This window comes from Astatotilapia calliptera, chromosome 11 (assembly GCF_900246225.1).
Source record: "Astatotilapia calliptera chromosome 11, fAstCal1.2, whole genome shotgun sequence".
Classification (NCBI taxonomy): Eukaryota; Metazoa; Chordata; class Actinopteri; order Cichliformes; family Cichlidae; genus Astatotilapia; species Astatotilapia calliptera.
In genome coordinates, this window is record NC_039312.1 from 11,036,023 (window position 1) to 11,056,979 (window position 20,957).

At 39.1% G+C, this 20,957-nt stretch overlaps 1 protein-coding gene across 4 annotated transcripts in view; it reads right to left on the reverse strand.

Moving 5' to 3' along the window:
• LOC113032123 (CUB and sushi domain-containing protein 3-like) overlaps positions 1-20,957 on the reverse strand; it is a 245,265-nt gene that overhangs the window by 128,704 nt on the left and 95,604 nt on the right. For all 4 annotated transcript variants that reach the window (XM_026184799.1, XM_026184798.1, XM_026184796.1 and 1 more), the window contains 11 exons: positions 20,152-20,273; positions 17,678-17,781; positions 17,280-17,392; positions 16,775-16,957; positions 15,797-16,123; positions 14,780-14,974; positions 14,252-14,390; positions 12,665-12,852; positions 8,893-9,081; positions 7,001-7,117; positions 296-511 (listed from right to left, as the gene is read on the reverse strand). In XM_026184799.1, the coding sequence (XP_026040584.1) occupies positions 296-511; positions 7,001-7,117; positions 8,893-9,081; positions 12,665-12,852; positions 14,252-14,390; positions 14,780-14,974; positions 15,797-16,123; positions 16,775-16,957; positions 17,280-17,392; positions 17,678-17,781; positions 20,152-20,273 (1,893 nt within the window). The remainder of the gene's footprint in view (positions 1-295; positions 512-7,000; positions 7,118-8,892; positions 9,082-12,664; positions 12,853-14,251; positions 14,391-14,779; positions 14,975-15,796; positions 16,124-16,774; positions 16,958-17,279; positions 17,393-17,677; positions 17,782-20,151; positions 20,274-20,957) is intronic.

Below are 20,957 nucleotides of genomic sequence, written 5' to 3' on the forward strand. Positions count from 1 at the left end.
AGGCCTGAGGCATGGTCTGTCTTAAGCCTGCTGACCGACAAATCACTCCTTATGCTACTTTATGCACGCTTTAGAGAGGCTTAGTGCTTTTGATCTCATCAATGAAAGAACTGTCTCTTTCCACGTGCCTGTGACTGCTTTTCACTTTTGCTTTCTACCCCTCGTTTTAATTACCCTTAGTCCTCTTTTCTACCTCCTCCACACAACCCTCCATCCTCTGCTAAAACCTTTCCTGCCCTACCACAACTCCCACCTCCATTCCTTCTACAGACATAGCCCACATATGGACTCATACCTGAGAACGAAATGTTGAATCCCTGCAGCGATATGGAGAAGTCAGAAATAAAGCGTAGCTGGGCCTTGAAGTTCCCATACAGACCAGCATTAATTGGTGCAGGCCTCTCAGAGCCAGTCAGGCGAGCGAGTGGCTGAGCGAAGCTGCCGTTTTCTGTTATCAGAAGGTAGTCATGGTGATCCTCCAGGTGGAAGGAGTGAAAAGTGAATTGGACACCTTGGAGGAGAAAATAGGAAAGTCCAGTGATAGAGGTTTCCAGGAATATATAAAGAATAACTGAAAGGAACAGTGTCATTCATAAATTCATGGTAACATGCATATTTCATGTTCATACTGACTGACAGTACTGTGTAAAAGTCTTCAGCCACCCCCATTTCTTTAGAGTTTGCTAGGAAAATGGGAAATGGGCTTGATGATTTATTGAAACATGCAAAAAAAAAAAAAAAAAAAACCATTGGAAAGATAAAAATAGAGCTTGAATGTTTTTGATAGGTTTGTAGCTTGAACCTATTCGCTGGAACGTTGAAGACAATATAATTACACCGCAAGCAAGACACGAAGTAGGCAAAGTTTTTCATGTTTCTCGTGCACGGGAGAGAACCGGACAGACGCCGTTCCTTCGCTTGACCCCAGTTGCTCTCAACCGCTCCCCCGTAACACTGCTTTTTTATTGAGGTTACATGAATATGCATAGGTTCATTAACATATGACGTCTACATACAAACAAAGAGTATCGTGTGTGTGTGTGTGTGTGTGTGTTGCTGATCAAAGGGTCATATAACATAAAAGCACACAAGCAAACATCCTTGGTCAGGAAGAGGGTAGTCTCACCCTAGATAACACGGTGAGGAAGTCCAGCATTTAAAGCACTTAGACTAGAACAGACGTAGCTACGTTTATCCTACCATAAAACAATAAGACAAGGTACGACCTCTCTCGTGCTCCCAGAGTGCTCTCTAATACACACAAAGTTTGCAGACTATCACTACACAATTGATTATACACCTCTAAGAATATATGGTTAAATATTTCTAAGCATAAATGACAATCAACAATACAAAATCTAACAGTTTTCAACAAAGCCTGAACTCTATTAATCAGTATCATCAATAACAGTTCTGCAGGCTTCTGGAAGGTCATTCAGAGCTCTTCTTTGGATGTCAGGTGGATGAAAATCTGTTGCTCTGTTTCTGTTTTTATAATTCATCAGTTCTGTCAAGATCCCCAAGACCGCTGTCTGAAATGCAGCCCCATACAATGACCAAGCCTTCATCATGTTGTACAAATAGCTGAAGAAACTCACTGTTGACACTCACTGATGATTTGACCCAAACATTTCGAATTTGAATTCATTATTTCATACCTTTCGGACCTCTTGCTAGTCCAGTTTTTGTGTAATTTGGCATACCTGTGCAGTAAACAGTAGAGTGATTATCTAAAGATCTAGATGCATCTATCAGATTCTGCCAGGTCTTTGATGGATTTTTCCCCCCTTTTCTTTATGACATGAATTTCAGATATGGTATCTGTATCATGATTCAGTCAATTTCCAAAGAAAAAACTTTGAAAAATCTTCAGAAAAGGAGAACTGTTGCTCATTGGAGCACTGACTGATTGGATATAAAATATAAAATATAAAGAAACTAGTGGCCGTTCAAGACTCCTGCACAGTGCTGCATAAGGTTAAGAATTAATGTTGTTGTTTAAATTTAAGGAAATGGGCTAAATTTGAATGCAGTCACCTCAAAATGAACCTGGTAAAACAAAGACTTGTCTTCTAGCTTGCCAGTGAAAGATTTTCCCAAGAAAAGAGCATAACTAATGATTGACAGTCAATGAAGCAAACAGAATCTATAAATTGTTTTCAGGTTGGTGAAGATGATGTTTTCCATCAATAAAATGCAACTGAAATTTTAAGCAAGTAAACAAGGCCTATATAAACAGTATATTTCCATTTTATCACACTGTAACTCAGACCCAATAACAACATCTTCATTCTATCCATGATGGCCACTTGGCTGCTTTTCAGCACCATCAGTGATGGCATTTCAATGCCATCTGTTGAATCTGTTGGAATATGACTCTATAATGTCCTCCACAATGCTTGGCTCACTTAATAAAGAAAGCCCCAAATGGCTCTAGAATAAATAACAAAATGAAATGATTGATTATCTTCTGTAAAACGCCAATTATATTACAGAGCATGAAGGCAAATGACCAATTAATCAAGAGCCAATCTTGTGAGGAGACTTTCTAATATTGTAATACAGTCTGTACACGTGCTGGTTAATAAAAAGTGGCTAGTTGCATAACTACTACCTCTGAAGTGGAATTTCTTGCTGATTGCCCAAAGGTAAAAGCATACAATACAGCGATTAAAGAGCAGAGAAAATAATCCCAGGAGATTTTGTGTATGTTGTGGTGAATTTGGAGGCTGTGGTGAACAAGTCATCCAATCTCAATAGCCAAAACACAGGTGAGCTGACGGGTGACTGGTTGGCTCAAATATGGCCTGAGAAGCAAGTCAAAAGTTCACAACCTGTCCAGGGACCATTTAGACTTTCTCTTTTTCATGTTCTGTCTATTTGCTAGTATTTGCTATATATATATATATATATATATATATATATATATATATATATATATATATATATATACACACTCAACAAAAATATAAACGCAACACTTTTGTTTTTGCTCCCATTCCCCATGGGATGGACGTAAAGACCTAAAATTCATTCCAGATACACAATATAACCATCCCTCCCAAACAGTGGTCACAAATCAGTCCAAATGTGTGGTAGTGGGCACATCTGCTATATTGAGATAATCCATCCCACCTCACAGGTGTGCCACATCAGGATGCTGATCTGACATCATGAGTAGTGCACAGGTGTACCTCAGACTGCCCACAACAAAAGGCCACCCTGGAATGTGCAGTTTTTTGCGCTATTGGGGGTCTGGGGACCCAGAACCGGTCAGTATCTGGTGTGACCACCATTTGCCTCATGCAGTGCAACACATCGTCGCATGGAGTCTATCAGATTGTCAATTGTGGCCTGTGGAATGTTGGTCCACTCCACTTCAATGGCTGTGCGAGGTTGTTGGATATTCGTGGGAACTGGTACACGCTGTCGTATACGCCGGTCAAGCACATCCCAAACATGCTCAATGGGTGACATGTCCGGTGAGTATGCTGGCCATGCAAGAACTGGGACATTCTCAGCTGCCATCTGCCCTGAACAATGTGAACCATGATTCATCCGTGAAGCGCACACCTCTCCAACGTGCCAGACGGCATCGAATGTGAGCATTTGCCCACACAAGTCTGTTACGGCGACGAGCTGGAGTCAGGTCAAGACCCCGATGAGGACGACGGGCATGCAGTTGAGCGTCCCTGAGACGGTTTCTGACAGTTTGTGCAGAAATTGTTTGGTTGTGCAAACCAATTGTTCCAGCAGCTGTCTGGGTGGCTGGTCTCAGACGATCTTGGAGGTGAACCTGCTGGATGTGGAGGTCCTGGGCTGGTGTGGTTACACGAGGTCTGCGGTTGTGAGGCCGGTTGGATGTGCTGCCATATTCTCTGAAGCGCCTGTGGAGACGGCTTATGGTTGAGAAATGAACATTCAATGCACGGGCGACAGATCTGGTTGACATTCCTGCTGTCAGCATGCCAATTGCACGCTCCCTCATTGCTTGTGGCATCTGTGGCATTTTGCTGTGAGACAAAACTGCACATTCCAGGGTGGCCTTTTGTTGTGGGCAGTCTGAGGTACACCTGTGCACTACTCATGATGTCAGATCAGCATCCTGATGTGGCACACCTGTGAGGTGGGATGGATTATCTCAATATAGCAGATGTGCCCACTACCACACATTTGGACTGATTTGTGACCACTGTTTGGGAGGGATGGTTATATTGTGTATCTGGAATGAATTTTAGGTCTCTACGTCCATCCCATGGGGAATGGGAGCAGTAACAAAGGTGTTGCGTTTATATTTTTGTTGAGTGTATATGTATATGTATTAGGGGTGCAACAATACTCGTATTGATATTGAACCGTTCGATACAGTGCTTTCGGTTCGGTACGCATATGTATCAAACAATACAAAATTTTTAATTTATTTTATCAACTTTCCTTCTAACGATGCTGTCTGTGTTGAGCGTTCAGTGGCTCTGCGCTCGACAGTGCAGCCTAGACGGAGTAGTCGAACACAGATTCACTGAGCGCAGGGCAAGCTAGCGAGACAGAAGTTAAGCTCTCCTTGCAACACGGCAAATTGAACCTCACCCACCCTCATTCAGATCATGACACCAAAGTATCAAACCGAACCGTGAATTTTGTGTATCGTTGCACCCCTAATACGTATGTGTGTGTGTGTGTGTGTGTGTGTGTGTGTGTGTGTGTGTGTGTATGTATATATATATATATATATATATATATATATATATATATATATATATATATATAGAGAGAGAGAGAGAGAGAGGTGAATCATAGTCTCTGTGGAAGCAAAATTGATTCATTTTACTTTTAGAGCTCACTTCTGTTTCTGTTCAAATATACTGCTCTATAATGTTAATGACATGATTCACCGTTTTCAGTTTTACCAAAATGATGACACTTATGTGTAATTTAAAGGAATTTATTCACACAAATGCTACAGGTCACTCAAGTATAACTACAGTATGTTGTAATAAGAGGTTGCACTAACACCCTGTGGGGACTCTACTATATTGGCGCGCAATGTAGGAATACAGACGCGCAAAATTCAATCTAACTGCCCAAGCTTCTGAGACTCTGATCTCTTAAAAACATACACAATCTACTGATTTAATCACATGATTAAGATGAGATGATATTTGTAAGAGTTTTCAGTTTCACGTTTTCTTCCTTTTTGATTGATATCGATATTGACTGTCTGTAGTATTTTGTTTTTGTTTGTTTTGTTTTTTGAATAACTTATTGTGAGATATTAGAACTGGTGCCAAGTGGAGCTATAATCAGTCAGTTAGTTGGAGGTATTCATTATTTCTCGATGTTATTAGTTTGGACTTGTGGGTGCAGTTAAGTATGATGAATCCAGTTATTGCTGAGAGTTAAAAGACCCATGTAAGAAATTAAAAAGATAATGCTGATAAAAAAAAATTAATGCTATAAACATCACAAAGAAATAACAGAGAAAAATAGAGTTATCCAGGGAAGGATTACATGATGTCAGTGGGTAAAGCCCTAAATTACTGGATTCAGTCTCCCTATATGAGTTACACACAGAGATAAACCTATAAACTTGCCATCCAGGGCTTACTAGATTGAAATACATGGACTTTAATTGCATCAATATTATATGGCAAAGAGAGAAATGACATGAACAGTTAAACACTGATTTAAATGAAATAATATGATTTTATGGTGTTAAACTCCAAGAACAGCGAGATAGGTAACTCAAAAGAAAATAAAGGTACGACAACAGGACTGACTTTCAAAAGGCCATTTGGGAATGGATAATAGGAAACACTATGGGCAAATGTGATGATACGGCTAGAGCATTGTGATAAGTTCAGTGTGCTTTTCAAATAATAATGAATGGCACACTGATAATTGACAGTGAGTGCTGTGATAACAGAATTAAAGTAATAAAACAAAGAGCGACTAGTGAATAAAACTGAGATACAAGATTTGCTTCAGCAGGTGTTCTGCTTAAAAGTTGAAGCTGTTCATAAAAAAAAGTATCAGAAGAATGTAAGATCCTGTTCTTCACACTAAGGACCAATGCACACGGCACATACCTTTTTTGAACTAGAGGATGTGCCCACTGTCACATCAGCAAGCATCAGCAATGGTAGCTATCATAGTAAATAGTTTATTTATAAAGTATGTTACTGCCTAGTAACAGAGAGAAGATCACAAAAAGCAACTTCACACTCAGGAATGTACATCCCTGCATTCCCAGGCATTCAATCGCAAAGTTCAAAGTATACTGGACAAATAGTTTCTAAAATATGAGAATACAAGTCTCTATCGCGCGCACACACACGCACGCACACACACACACACACACACACACACACTTCTTGAATAGAAGAGCTGCTATACAGGAAGGAACGAAATGAGCTGAACAATTTAATATAGACTCAAAAAGAGCAGTGAATGAACACTACATTGTGTAATATTTCTACTTATATTCTGGGTTACCACATACTCTGCATATCCAATCCAGTGGATATATTATTAGTTGACCTTCCTGATTCAACCCCACCAAAGGATTTGTGTTTCCCTTCAGTAGCGAACCCAAATGCGTAAACCATTACACTGTGGAGCCACCACTCATGGCCTGGCTACCATCCAATAATAAAAGCCCTGCATTTAAATGATCTTTGCCTGATTAAATGTACATGTTGCACTCTTTTCAGTTTATAATAATAAATCACTTTTATATCTCTAGAACCTTTTTGAGGAGGGGGAGATGTGTCCTTTTAATTTATTGTTACATAATTTGGTCATTGTTGAGAATACTAAATATGCGACTCACTGTAGAAAGGACTAGATAAATAAAAACTGTTATATATAAAATCGCCGTCTGAACCCACTGGGAAAGAGGGTGTGGTATGTGTATCTTCCTCCAGCTTGGAAGGTGGAGTGTTTGGGGCATCTTAGCTGTTCCTAACAGCTTGCATGCAAATATATAGATGCATTCTCCTACCTTTTCCATGGCTGACTTCTACAGTCCATGTGCAATTTAGAGAGTTAGGATACAGCTCAGGGTAGCCAGGTGATAAGATGATCCCTCCAGGTCCCCTGATATCACCACCACATGATGCTGAATGGAACAAGAAGATAATGAAAGATAACTGTTGCTGGAAAAAAAGGGTAAATTGTAAATGAACCAATAAATCCTTCACCTGAAGACAGAGGGGAGGTTAAGATGAATAATGCATTTGAGTCATATCACATCCTGTCCTGCTATTTTTATTTGCACCTGTAAATCTGCCACATGTGTGCACTCCAAACCAGCCCTAGTGCCTAACATGGCAATACATTATTCATACATTTAGCTATCCACCCAGATTTTCTTAATTCATGGTATCTTAAACTGAAAGAAATTGTTTCAAAACATGATCATCTATTTAGTTAAAACACAAAATAACTTACAAGCATATTCAGAGGATTATCATATTCATCTGGATTTAGAATCATTGTCACTTCAAGGTAGAAATTGATCTTTAAGAGACACAGTTACCATTCAACTCATTTTCAGTCAGGTATAATCTAGTTGTACCGATGTAGAGGAAATGAAGAAGAGAAAGGGACAACGCATGTCACGCATGTGGATCAGTGGGGTAAGGATTAATGTGTCTAAAGGTTAACTGGTGTAATTGAACACTGTTAAAGCCTGTAACCTTTTTCTCATGCTGTCATTAGATTTTGTCGTTTCACATAAAGATCAGAGCTTTTTTGAACTCAGCATTAATGAAATGTGACAAGATTTGTGGGTTTTTTCCTTCTTGCATCTGCCTATGTACGTGCTCTCTGACCTACGGGTGGTTTTGCAACCAAGCTCATGAATAGTTTCCTCAAAACAGTTAGAGTTGACAAATATTAGAAGTAGGACTGTTGTGAGTGTACACATTTTTAAAGTAATGGATGTCAGATGATATTTTGGAGGATAACTGGGATGCCTTGGGCTCCGCAGCTGTACACACCCACCCCCTACTCGAAACCTCTCTCCTTCCACCCACAGGCCTTCCAGCGAACACAACACATCAAGGCCTGAATCCTTACCCACTGACTAAATTACATCAAATATTTTATTAATGAGCCAAAATTACATAAAGTCATTAAAAGTGGATGAGTATGCTTGGCAAACGATCTACTTCAGAGGCTCCATAGGCAGAGAGCCAATGCATTTGGCACCAGTCTGGCACATACCTTGGCAAAAATATGCTCCCAGATATAAAATTAGTTTCAGAACAAGCACTGGTGTGAAACTATAGTGTGGTACTGAGTCATATGTGCGGCATGCCAAACGTTGCATGTATTTTACTTGTTATTTTGTTTCTGCTGAGTGATCCGTGACCATTTTCACAAATGTTCTTCAGGTGTGATACTATTGTAAACAGCACAAGAAGCAACATTGCTCAAATACAGCCCAGGGCATTATTTGGCCTATCAAATCTATCAAATCAAATCCATCTATACATCCTGCACCCCATGTTCTGATGTGAGGCAAAATTTGTCTTCCATATCACTTGATTTCCAACACCTCAGTAAGTTTTTCAGTAAAGCACTAGAGGCACTGTGTTTTATGAATAAAAGGCAGCACCTTTTTTATTTGTCAAACCTACTATGTGCTAAATGTTGCTACACCCATTGCTGGGTCTTTACCTTTTGTCAGAGTGCATCTTTTTTTTAGGACTAAGAAGAATCAAAGGAACATAATTGCCATTGTAGAGTTTGTGCCATCTACTGGTGGCAATATCCTTTAAGTACTGCGATTAAAAACTGTCAGTACATACTGTAAGTCAAAGAAATTACATCCTATTAAATGTATGTTAAATATTCACTGAAATATTTAATTAAGGAATGCATACATACCATCACAAGTGGGCAGTGGGTGGCTCCAAAAGTGGTTCTTCTCGCAAACTAGAGGCTCCTCGTGGCTCAGTCTATATCCTGGGTCACACTGGAAGGTCACAGTTGAGCCGATGGACAGGTCGTGGCTTAACCGCAAGCCATTCACTGGGATACCAGGATCCATACAGGAGTATGTGTCCAATGTGACCACTGTAGAAATGAAAATGAAGCATTCTCTTTACATTGGTATTTAAAGGAAGTTATGTATGATTTTACCTCATGTAAAATCTGGATCTTCTTCACACAGGTTACAAAGGCTCTAGATGCAGTGTTTAGTGTTGCACTGAGCTATGCATGAACTAGCTGCATGTTTTTGACTCGTGACTGTTATTAAAATAACTGAGCCACACTCTTCACAGTTCTTGTGTGCACGTGTGCACCTGGTATTAAGCAGCATTACTGTAAAAGCGTCGGCTTTTCTATTTTGATACTAAATATAATATGACCTTTACACTCCTGAGGTGGATTGAAGTCACAGCATTCATGAAACATGAAATGCCAATTCTATTTTTGCATTCACTGAAACTTCCGTGTCACATTTTCCCTCTAAAAAAGTGCAGATCGAAGCTTTGATGTTAAAAATCACAGCAACAAAAGGCAGGTGTCAGGTCGCATGCATAATATAGAACGCAAAAAGATTTACTTTGCCTTTCTTTTACTGTTAACTTTAAAGAATCTTCTTATGACAAACAAACGACTCTTCAAACCAGGCTATGTTAGTACACAGTAGAGACTGCAGAAAAATGAACTATTGCATTGACTGCCATAATGCCTAACAGTTTCTTCCTGAATAACCTTGATAGAGCTGTCAGCTTCTCTGATTTTTAAAAAAACAGGGTTTTATCTTCATGCCATTTAGGCAGGTATTGTGGGATAGTAATGGGCAGCAGCTTCATGGGGAGAGCGAATGCAGAGTATGACCTTGGTGAAACTGCGCGTCCACTTCATTTCCTTCTATACTAGTCAGCTACTGGAAGACCACTTGAAGTTTTTATTAAACAAAAGCACATTTGCCTGATAGTTTTACTCCTACAGTGAGCTAGTTTCATCTCTCTTAATTTGCAGTGATGCAAGTTGTAAAGAGATGCCCCCATTTTCCCTGTGATTTCCAGGACCGCCTTTTGGATTTCTTCCAAGTAGGGTTGCTTTTGATGCACTAAAAATATGCTGATTTTAGCCACTGACTGACAGTAGTTGTGTAAGCGGTTGTCAGGCCACTGGCGAGGAAGAATCTTAACATGGAAGGATTAATTTTCTGGAATTATAGAGACAGTTTATTATTTTATGTAAAGTCAAAGTAACAAAGATATAGCTTAAAACAGGCATATGTTCACATGTTACATCTGGTGTCAGTGACTGTGAGCACTGCATGTATTTAAGTACAGCACATACACATGTAATTGCACTCCCTGCAGAGACCTATAGCTCAAAACACAAACACTCAAAGTAAGTCAAATATATAATCTGAAAAGCTTTGTCATAATATAGTTTACCTGTATGACCTGCAGAATTTCCTTGTAGCAATAGGGCAGAGTTGCATGGTGTAAGAAGATTTATAAGCCATAGATAATTGTCATTAATAACTAGTGTGATCCGACCTGTGTGATAACAGAGAGATTGCTATCCTCGTGTAAGCCTCTGTAGGAAGCTTGCTTTGCACTACTTTCATCATACATCATATGAATTTTGCTTTAATATGCAGAGCAGTCATTGATCACTGCTAGCAGTAGCCTCTAGGGTGCAGGTATTTGGTGGGAAAATAATTTCCTTACATCTCCAAGCCCATGGAGTCATGTCAAATATGTTACCGTGTAGTATGTTTTAAATGTTTGTGGCTAAAATAATTGTATAGCATGCTGTAATTTTTATTTAACTGAAGAGGTCGAATTTTCCTAGACATAAAGGGAATGATGTAGGGCTTCTGTGCCTTACTTTATTCACAGGATAACTAACCCTTATTTTGCAGACTAATTTTACAAATGAAGTAGGCTAGTTTTCCCAGAAGTATTTTGGCAATAAGATATGTCCTAAAAGGCAATGCAAGAAGCTAATATGATCTTACTGTTATTGCTTTTCGACGGCCTCATCAACAAAAGCAAAATGCACTCGAGATTGAAACGTAATAAGACAAAAGCACTTGTGGCCTGCCTTCAGTCAATAACAGAGACATAATAACGACCTCTGTCTTATGAATCAAATTGGAGTGACGGGGTAATAGTGCTAGTGCAAACAATTGTGAAAATAAATCACAGTATGTCCAGAATATATTTGTACTAGACTTTTCAAAAACTACCATTCAATGCATAATGATGTATACCGAGTCTTATTTCAAATTAAGTACCCTTGTAGAGCTAATAGTTTGCTTCAGTTGTTTTAATTAGATTAACTTCACCTTACTCTGCGACCTTGTATTTGAAAGCACGGTGCTACCATTTGCACCTGACAAGTGGCAGTACATTGTTAACAATAGATTTGGGTTGCCAGTCGGTACAGAGGTGCAATCCCACATAGTCACTGTCATCTGGGATCACAGCTCCACAGACATCAAGTGCACTGTTGACAAAAAAAACCCTTTCACTCCATTGAACTTGAGTCCTTTTTCCTTTGAGTGTTTGTTTACATTTACAGCACAGTGTTTGATTTTCTCCCCTACCTGGATAATTTATATTGACCACTGTGAAGCTTCTATCCAAGAAGTCAGAATAATTAATGTTCAACTGCTTTGCAGGACATCATTAACAGCCACTTTTATGTTTGTTTATTGCACAAAATATTTACCAGCAGTACTTTCTAAAAGACTCAAAGAGGGAATACGAGTAGCAGAAAAATATGTATGGATAAATATAGCAGCAGTGACAGACATAATGCTATGCCTCAATGATAGACCAAGCAAGAATGATAGCACAGAGTGCACTATAAATCAAGCTAAATGAAGTTACATTCAATTAAGAACTTACACTGAGTCTGACTTCTGCACCAGCAATCACAATCATAAAGAGATTAAATGCAATGCCACAACTGAAGACAAAGCTTATGTGCTCAATGAACAAACCTATCATAAACAGTAAACATTCAAAGAGTGCACAGCCTTTGATGAGACGAATTATGGAAGTTGTATTCAATTTAGTTTTATACAGATAGTGTCAAGTCTGCTCAAGGCGCTTTATAGTCAAAGCTAAACAACCGACAATATTCGACAAGTGACTACAATTAATATACAAAGCTTGCCTCTTTGCCTTACCAAAGAGCCAAGAGCCCCAGGTAAACTAATAACCAGCATGAAATGTACACTGTGAATTGTGAGGCTTTAACACTAGACAAGAGATGATCTAAAATTAAAAACAGCAGAGCGGACCTCTCCAGCTAAGCTAAGCACTTATGAAAAATTTAAAATGTATCACCTTTAAATGTTAATCACAGTAACTAATCTGAACTCATGTAGTTAGAGAACCCACACTAATTGAGGCATTTTGTTATGGTAATACTAGTGCTCTTGACATGTAATAGACCTGAAATATTTCCTCAACAAAGTTTAATCTTGGCATTTGGTTTCAGAAACTTAAGTGCTACCAGAAAAGCTGACCAACCAGTCTCCAGTGCCTCTAGCTGAAGCACAGTTGAACTTGTTTAAAATTTTATTCTCTATGTCTAATTATAGAACTGAATGTGTACCATCTCATCTCATCCTTTTTTTGTTGTGAAGAAATTACAGGCAATAGCACTATACTCTCACCTTCATAGAAGATCTTGAAGCCACTGTTTGATCGACTGTTATCGGTGGTAAAGAGCAGATACAGGAAGTTACTACTGCTGAACAGGAACTGAGGGACCTGGGTTCCGTTAAAAGAGCCAATCAGAGGAGAGAGCAGATTGGGACCATCGTGAACCTCCAGGAAGTCATAACTGAGCTCAGTTTGAAACCTTAAAAGTTAAACAAAAGGACAGATGGACTTTAAGTATACATATTTGTTAAAAAATAAATTTGGTTACCTCATACAGTTTGGTAAAAATGTGACAATACTGAGGTAATAAGGTAAAAACAAGAAGTTATAACCACTTAAACATACAGCAATATCCCTGTATTTTGTACCAACAATGGTTGAGCTGAGTAATATTGCACTGAAACTTTTATATTGAGGTTAATAAGGCCTCACAAACTGAGCGTAGTGATGTGGAAACTTACAAGGCAAAACCAATTAGTACTAGTATAGAAGGTCTAGCAGTAAGGTCTAGTGATTTACTCGTTTTCTTAACAGGCAGGAGCAATATAATGATAATATCAGTGTATTTGATTTTTTTATACTGGCTTTAAAGTTGTAATAACCTGGTGTTTCCAGATGTAACCAGTCTTGATACGGGTCATTGCGTCGTATTTACTTGATATTTCTTTTGTAATTAAGTCACTTGTTTTTATCCCAATATTAACACAGTATTACCAGCTTGGTAAAAAGAAAATGTAATTTCTTTTACAGAAAAACATCCTAATTTTCTGCAATGGGTAAAAAAAAAAAGCGCTACAGCAAAAATTACAATAATTGGAACAGTTCCTGGAAATGTGACATTGCTATGCATCTGTTGCAACCTTCTTAACCCCCCCATCAAACAACTGGGATCAACACAGATATATCTGTCAATATTATTGACATTTCCTGACTGAAATTTATGCATTCTTATCTCACTGATATAAGAAACTGTGAAGATTGCCTCGAGTATAGTGCCATCATAGATGTAATGCTTTAAACAGGCATGAGAAACCCTGTGCTCATTTTAAGTGAGGGAAGAGGAAAAGAGGGTTAATTTTATAAATAATAAAACAAAACAAAAAAGTCACAGTAAAGGCAGCCCTTTGAAAAAGCAACAATTATACAACATGAACGAATGAATGAATTTCATGATTTCACTTATTAATATTAAGAAATAAAGATTTCAAACCAAGATTTTCCCTTTCCTTTTTTCCCCACTTTCTTTTATTGAAGCTCTCTCAGGAAGTGAGCAAAGCGGGTAAGCAAGATAAAGGATTACTTGAGGCTTTCAACACTTTTGGAAACTAGACCAAAGTCTGTTCTTCCTCCTCTGACTTTCTATTTCAAACTCAGAGGCTTCCACAGCCAAGGGGAGCCATTTATGTTTGTGTACATGTCCTGTATATGCATAAACTAAAGGGATATATACATGAGTGTCTGTCTGCATGCAGGTATATGACTACTGCAGCACAATATGTGATTATATTACACCAGGAATTAAGTCCTTTTCCAGATTTTGTCACTCTACATGTGTCTTTGTTTCAGTGGCTGACTTGTTGCAGTACTGTCATACAGACCTGTCAAAGCTAATCTTGATGGAGCGTCCCGGCTCGGCCTCAATGACCCACTCACAACTCAAGGAATCTTTGTAGTAGCCTGGCCACCCGGGGGAGAGGATGACACCAGATGGCCCTGAGTAGTGTCCTCCACAAGGAGCTGGAGCAGTGGAAGGAGTTTTAAGGGGGCATAAAGAAGACAAAGAAAGCAGGAGAGGTGAGGAGAGGAGAGGAGAGGAGAGGAGAGGAGAGGAGAGGAGAGAGGTAGAAAAGAGAAAAAAGTTGCTTTAAAGATGATACCTCTCGGTAATCTGTTCATACCCACATGAAAAATATTGAAAGAAAACACTTATAGGATGAGTCACCAAAGGCCTGGAGTTACAGATACCTGAAAATAAATCTAGCCCGGTTTAGATGGACTGAACTCCGTGTTCCACACTAACCCACTCACTTTTTTTTTTATCATGTTTCTGTTCTTTCTTTCTCATCCCAGTTCAGCAGTTAACTTATACTCATTCACATAATTGTTAGCAATTACAATTTAATTACCTTCACATTTGGGAATGAGTCCACTCCACATCACCTTGCCTTCTTCCAGATGGCATGTGATGGTGTCAGCTCCCTGTGTCTTGATAAAGCCATCCTCGCAAACAACAGAGATGGAGCTCCCCAGCTGGAAACTGTCCCCAAAGCGCCTAGCGTTCAACGGTATGCCAGGGTCAGGGCACTCATTATGCCCAAAAGCTTGTAATGAGAAGAAAGGGAACAAGATCTAGTGACAAATGCTCTTGTGTGAATGAGAAATTGGGTCTTTGAGTAGTAGAGAGATAAGGGAAATGGATGTAGCTGTCCGTAAGAGAGGAAAAAAGAACATACAAAGGTCTGCTCTATACACGTAGGGTTGACAATAGCCTCTGTCTTTAAAGCTTGTTGAGAATTGCACCGGAGGAAAAGCAAAAGAATTACAATGGCACTGCATAGGCAATAAGGCATCTGAGTTAAGCACTACCTCCACAGTACTAAATGGCGCTTTTTGTTTATAAAGGTACTATTAACCTAACTTATGCTGCAGCTTTTCTGCTCAAATCTTGACTGGAAAAGCTGTGCTAGGGTTACACTTATTAAAACTCAGCTGTAATTTGCCAGTGGTTTTATTAACCTTTTTTTTTTTTTAAATATTTGTTGTCCATTGCTTCAATGAATTGTAATGTGTCCTTGTGTGTTATAAAAGATGCCTGCCAAGAAATTATAACCATTATTATCAGGAAAAAACAGAATTTCTAAAAGAGCAACAAGGACGACAATAAAGCTCTGTGACTGAGAACATGCTCATTCACATAAACTACAGGTTCTGCTAAACTTCATTCCTCTTCTATTAATACAATTAATTTGCACAGTACGCTTAGTAATTATTTTTTGTTTGGTTAACTGCGTCTAAAAATTGTACAAATTTAACAGGTCAGACAGACCTGAGACACCACCAAAAAAATCCCTAACCATGAAAGGTAGAGGGTGAATGCATTTCTCTTTCTTTTAGTTTCATTTACCCATGTATCAGCCACTTACTGCTATAGGTAATGTTGAACCCTCGCCCAGACATCGAGTGATCGGCCTGAAACTCGAGCTGCAAAACGTTGCTATTGGATGTCAGATGGGAAGGAACTTCAGCCCCCGAGAAGCGTCCCAGTATTGTGGCTCCTGACTGATCCCCATCTTTGATAGTAAGAAAGTCGTAAGGAGGCTCCAAATCAAAGTCATTGAAGGCCAAATGGATCCTGGAGCCAGGCTCAGAGATAATCAGCCAAACACAGTTAAGGTTGTTCCCGTAGCCTTCTGGATAGTCTGGAGACAACACCGTCCCCATGGGCGCAGTGAAGTTAGAGAAACAGGGAACTGTGTGACAGAGAGGGCAAAAACATCAGTTATATATCCCGAGTAAGCAATTTGTTTTACAGCAACTCTCACTGGCCACACGACATGTCTACACTGCAGAATCTCCCATAACAGGACCAGGCACAAAGATCTCTACAGAACAATGTCAGTACTGTATAAGTAGCTCAGCAAACTGGAGACAGGTTTACTCCCAAGGGTGCTGAGTAGCTTGAGAAACATGAAACTGTAAGCAGGACGGAACAGAGAACTGTACAAAAGCACAGACATATATGAATATAGGTGCATAGGAATACTGCACACTGTCCCAAAGGAGGCAGTTAAATCGAAGGAACACAAGTCTAGTTTTTTGTTATGGAGATAGGTTAGGAATGTTGTAACTACAAGGAGAGGGATGCCTTGACATAGGATGATAAACAGTAGAGTGCATGTTACCTTCTCCAGTTCAGATAAATAGTACAACAACAACAACCACCCAAAAAAGCAAGCTTGAACAAAAACTTCCCATTTCACACAATGTGCTGTGTGCACAGCTCTGCATGTTCAGTTAACAACTCTGTAATTATTTCTCAAATAGCCCAGTGTCATTGTGAACCTTCCAAGCACATAAGTAATTGCTTATCCGGTGTCATTAAAAACAAGTATGGGACTCACATATGCAGATGGGGATATTAGCTGACCACTGATTGTTGTTCTGGCAGGTTATCATCCTTTCCCCAATGAGCTCAAATCCAAATTGGCATTCAAAGCGTAAAACATCTCCATTTAAAAAACCAGTTCCCTCTTGATAGCCATACAGAGGTGTACCGGGGTCGCCACAACTCTCTTTGTCAATTTCTGTGGAGAAGAGAAAAGAGGGGGACGGACAGATGAAGTAAGTGAGAAAGAGAGTGGAAATGGGAGGGGGAGAGCAGAGGATTACGTCAAGGAAAGTAGTCTGAGATAGTTTTTTTTTTTCTTTAAGATTATCTGTATAGGTGCAGTTGAAGAGTGTGGAAGTTGGGTTAAGAAAGTTTTTTTAAGAAGTAGAAAGATAAAAGAGTGACAGATCGGCAGGAAGGCAGACAGGAAAATAAAATTGCTGCTTTAGTGAGAGACAGTCAGAGACAGACATGAATACAGACAGTGAGAGATGGCATCAGCACAATAGTGTGTGTACCTTTGTAGTTGATCTTGAATCCAATTGAGCCAACACTCTCATCAGACTGGAGGTGAAGCCACATCTGATGGGACATGCTGACAATTAGGTCTGGGACAAAGCTCCCAGTGAGCCTGCAGATAAGACAAACAAGCCAGTGTGGGATCAAAATTCACTATTGAGAGATTTCATTACACGTTAAGCAGATTAGAAGACAAACATTGTTATACGCAGATAAAAAACACAAGTAACTTGAACAAGTAAGCCACACTTGAAGTGGTGGAGTCATTTAACCGGTTCAAGGATTCTTTTGTTCAAGTATTTCTTTTAATGTCGACTCACAAAAAGATTTGGAAAGATTTGACTGCAATATTATGCTAAAATAATCTATCCAATGAAGTAGTTTATGAAATACTTACACTTGAATGATCGTTTTAGAGTCACCTACTTCCCCTCCATCTCCAATAGTTAGGGAGTCATACCCAATTTCTAGGTCGAATTCTTCAAAGTTGATCTGAATGACCTGTTGTAAAATACAAAGTCACTATGACAGTCTATGATTGGTCGTGAATTTGCAAACAGCAAAGCCCTCCTTACACCATTCAATAACATTTGAGAACACTCTACTGAATGATATATATATATAAAGTAAGCCAGCATGGTATATTGCAGATAGTTTATGAACATTTGCTGAGAAGTCAATTTTCTGTCAGCAGTTTTTTTTTTTTTTCAATACATTTCAACAAAACCATGAAGCTGAAAGTCGCCATTTGCCTGTGGAAGCTGTTTACACTGAAGGGATTCAAACAGAGAGGTCTCCTGACAGACATTGCTAACCCCGCCAGTCAATGTTATTCATTGCGTTCATTTAAATAGGCCAAACCCTCTCAATCAGATGAGCAGTTATTCTAAAGATTTATTACCAAATAAGCCACCATCTAATTTTTATGATATTCATAACATAGCTGCTCATTTCCATAACTTGCCTTTTGGGAAAATGTTGCTGAAGATATTGTAGCTAAACTGCAAAAGGCAGGCCTACACAGAGAAACTCCATGTAATGTCATATACATTTGCACAGGAGGACAGCTCAATGTTTGATCAAGCAGAGCTATAAAAGCTGAAGACGCTTCCTTCTATTTTCATAATTCACATAGCTGCTATAACATACAATATATTCTGGTACTTTAATCAAATATCCACAAACTACCCGAAAACTTAAATCAACAGTGGCGTTCGGGGAAATAGAGGGAAAATATAAAACACAAGTCATATCAGATTTTTGACTTTTTATAGGAAAAGGCTTATAGAGTGAATGTTAATGGGGATGTGCAGCATAGACAAAGGACACCGCAAGCATCCTTCAGAGCAATATAGAAACTGACAGCAGCATCACTTCAGAACACAAATCGAATTTTAAGAACCAATCAGAGTAAAGCAAACTTAAGCATATGAAATTATTAATTGCCTGTCTGCATTTACCCTTGAGATATCTTTGTCGGCTGTCACTGGTGAATCTTTTTACCCCCTTAACAAATGTACATAGCGTCACAAAAGATGACATTTTTAAAGATCAAACTGGCAACAGCTGCTTACACTAATAATCATGTCTGCTGCAGAGGCATTACACAAACATGCCACATTATCTCAGCCTGCACTTTGCCTGCACAGATTAGTGATGAAAGGAAGGATGCCGTAATGACACCAGTGTCACATCTGTTGATGACAACCATATGATGGCCGCTTGCTCATCCATAGCCTTCGTTCTTTTGGCCATGGGTTGGGCAGCGTCTGCACAATATGTATGTATAACAGCCTCATTACGACACGCAAATAAGCATAATTACCATAATAACACTAATGGACCAAGTTTCAGTGCCAAGTCAATGGCTTGTTTGCCTAGGAGAGTGCACAGTGGCACAAAGCTATGGCACTTGCCAGTCCTAGTGAGTTCTGAATGAGCGTCAGTTGGTTAGTTATTATTTATTAGCAGGAAAGTACTTAGTCGACACCCCTGTGTATATGGCTCACTGGATAGAATACCAATAGAAAGACAAATTTATGTAGGAGAGCAGTAATGACCATTTGGAAAACAGCTTTGACCTCTTCACTTTGGGGAAAAGCTGGTCTCAATCAATCATTATTTCTCCCCATTTCCGTGACCACAGATGAATGAAGCGAATCGCTAGGCTGCCAACAGCCACAGTCAAGCTGGTAATCTAGTGAGAACCGAAATGCCATCCACTCCTGCAATGTGCATTAATGACAGAAAGTAAAAATGGAAATATATGCATATTCTATGTAGCCCCTCCTAACTTGGATAACCCTGGAAAAAAACAGATGCATATAAAACACAGATCCAAAAATTCCAAGGAAATACGTCGACAAATGCTCTACAGGGAAGGAACTATTTTCACAGAACAAATGTAATGGTGCTCAGGAGCAACAAAATAATGTGTTTTTTTTTAAATAAAACTAATGAGGGAGGTGCAGTGCAAAGAGATTACTCAGAGGTAAATTTTACAAGTGTTGGTCTACTATTTATTACCTTAATGGAATTGCAGGTTGGCACTACACAAAACCTTTACTCTTATTATTGCAATCATGAGCCTCACTGGGCTTCTAATCTTGACCTTTTGTCTATTGCATTTATATTTTGGAAGTAACTGCTTTGTTCCAATGCGGCGGTGAGCAGAGAAAGGTGAAAATGCATAGTTTTTGTGATTTACTGTATCAGAATTTACCGCTATTTTATTAACACAGAAAAATGCGGAAAAAAGCCAAGATAACAAGACTTGTCACTACTGAATCCTCACCTCAAACATCGACTGCTACGGTTACCATTGTAACAGTAGTGGTGGATGTTTAATGGACAGTGTACAAGTTCTCCTACCTTGTTCGGATCACTGGCAGTGATGATCCACACACACTGCGAGTTACTCTCATATTGGATAGGAAAGTTAGGGGATGTAAACGTCCCCGACGGTCCCTGTAGATTCGACCCGCAGGTTTTCACTGCAACAGTATAAGAGGAATATCAAAGCAGAGAAGATATACAGTCTGTGTAACTTTTTTGGCACTTTAAATGTTTTGCTATTATCACTGACTTGTCTGAAGTGCGTTCTGCAATATGACGTGACATAATAACCCCCAACGTACACGAGCAATACAGAACCATCGTGAGAATCATGAAGAAAAAGGAGTCCTCCAGCACAGTGTGTGATCCCCACTGAGCCCTGATCTTAACTGAGACAGCTCAAACTTTTCTAGTTCATAAAGTTCTCCAATCTGGAACGCTGATTTAAAATCTCTCAGTAAGTGTACCTTGGAGAATTGGTGGAGCTTTAAAGGCAAAAAGGTCAACCCAAACATTTTCATTGTACTTTCAGTGACCAAAAATTCAGGCCAAACGGCATTTTTACATATTTATCATTTTATACTTGTCTGTGTATATAGAAAAGATATAAAGATCTGTGCTGGACACACAGCATAAACATCACTAAATGACCCATAAAAATTAATTTCAACTTCACAATAAATATTGATGAAAGTGGCGCTCAGAAGGCAGAGTAATAACTCGTGCATTGTAATGTGACTGAAAGGTAATATATTGTTTGCACAAGTAGAGAGGAGGTCTATTAGTCACATTTCCATTAATCAAATTCTAAAAGGTGCTCCAGGTATTATGAAACACAGAAA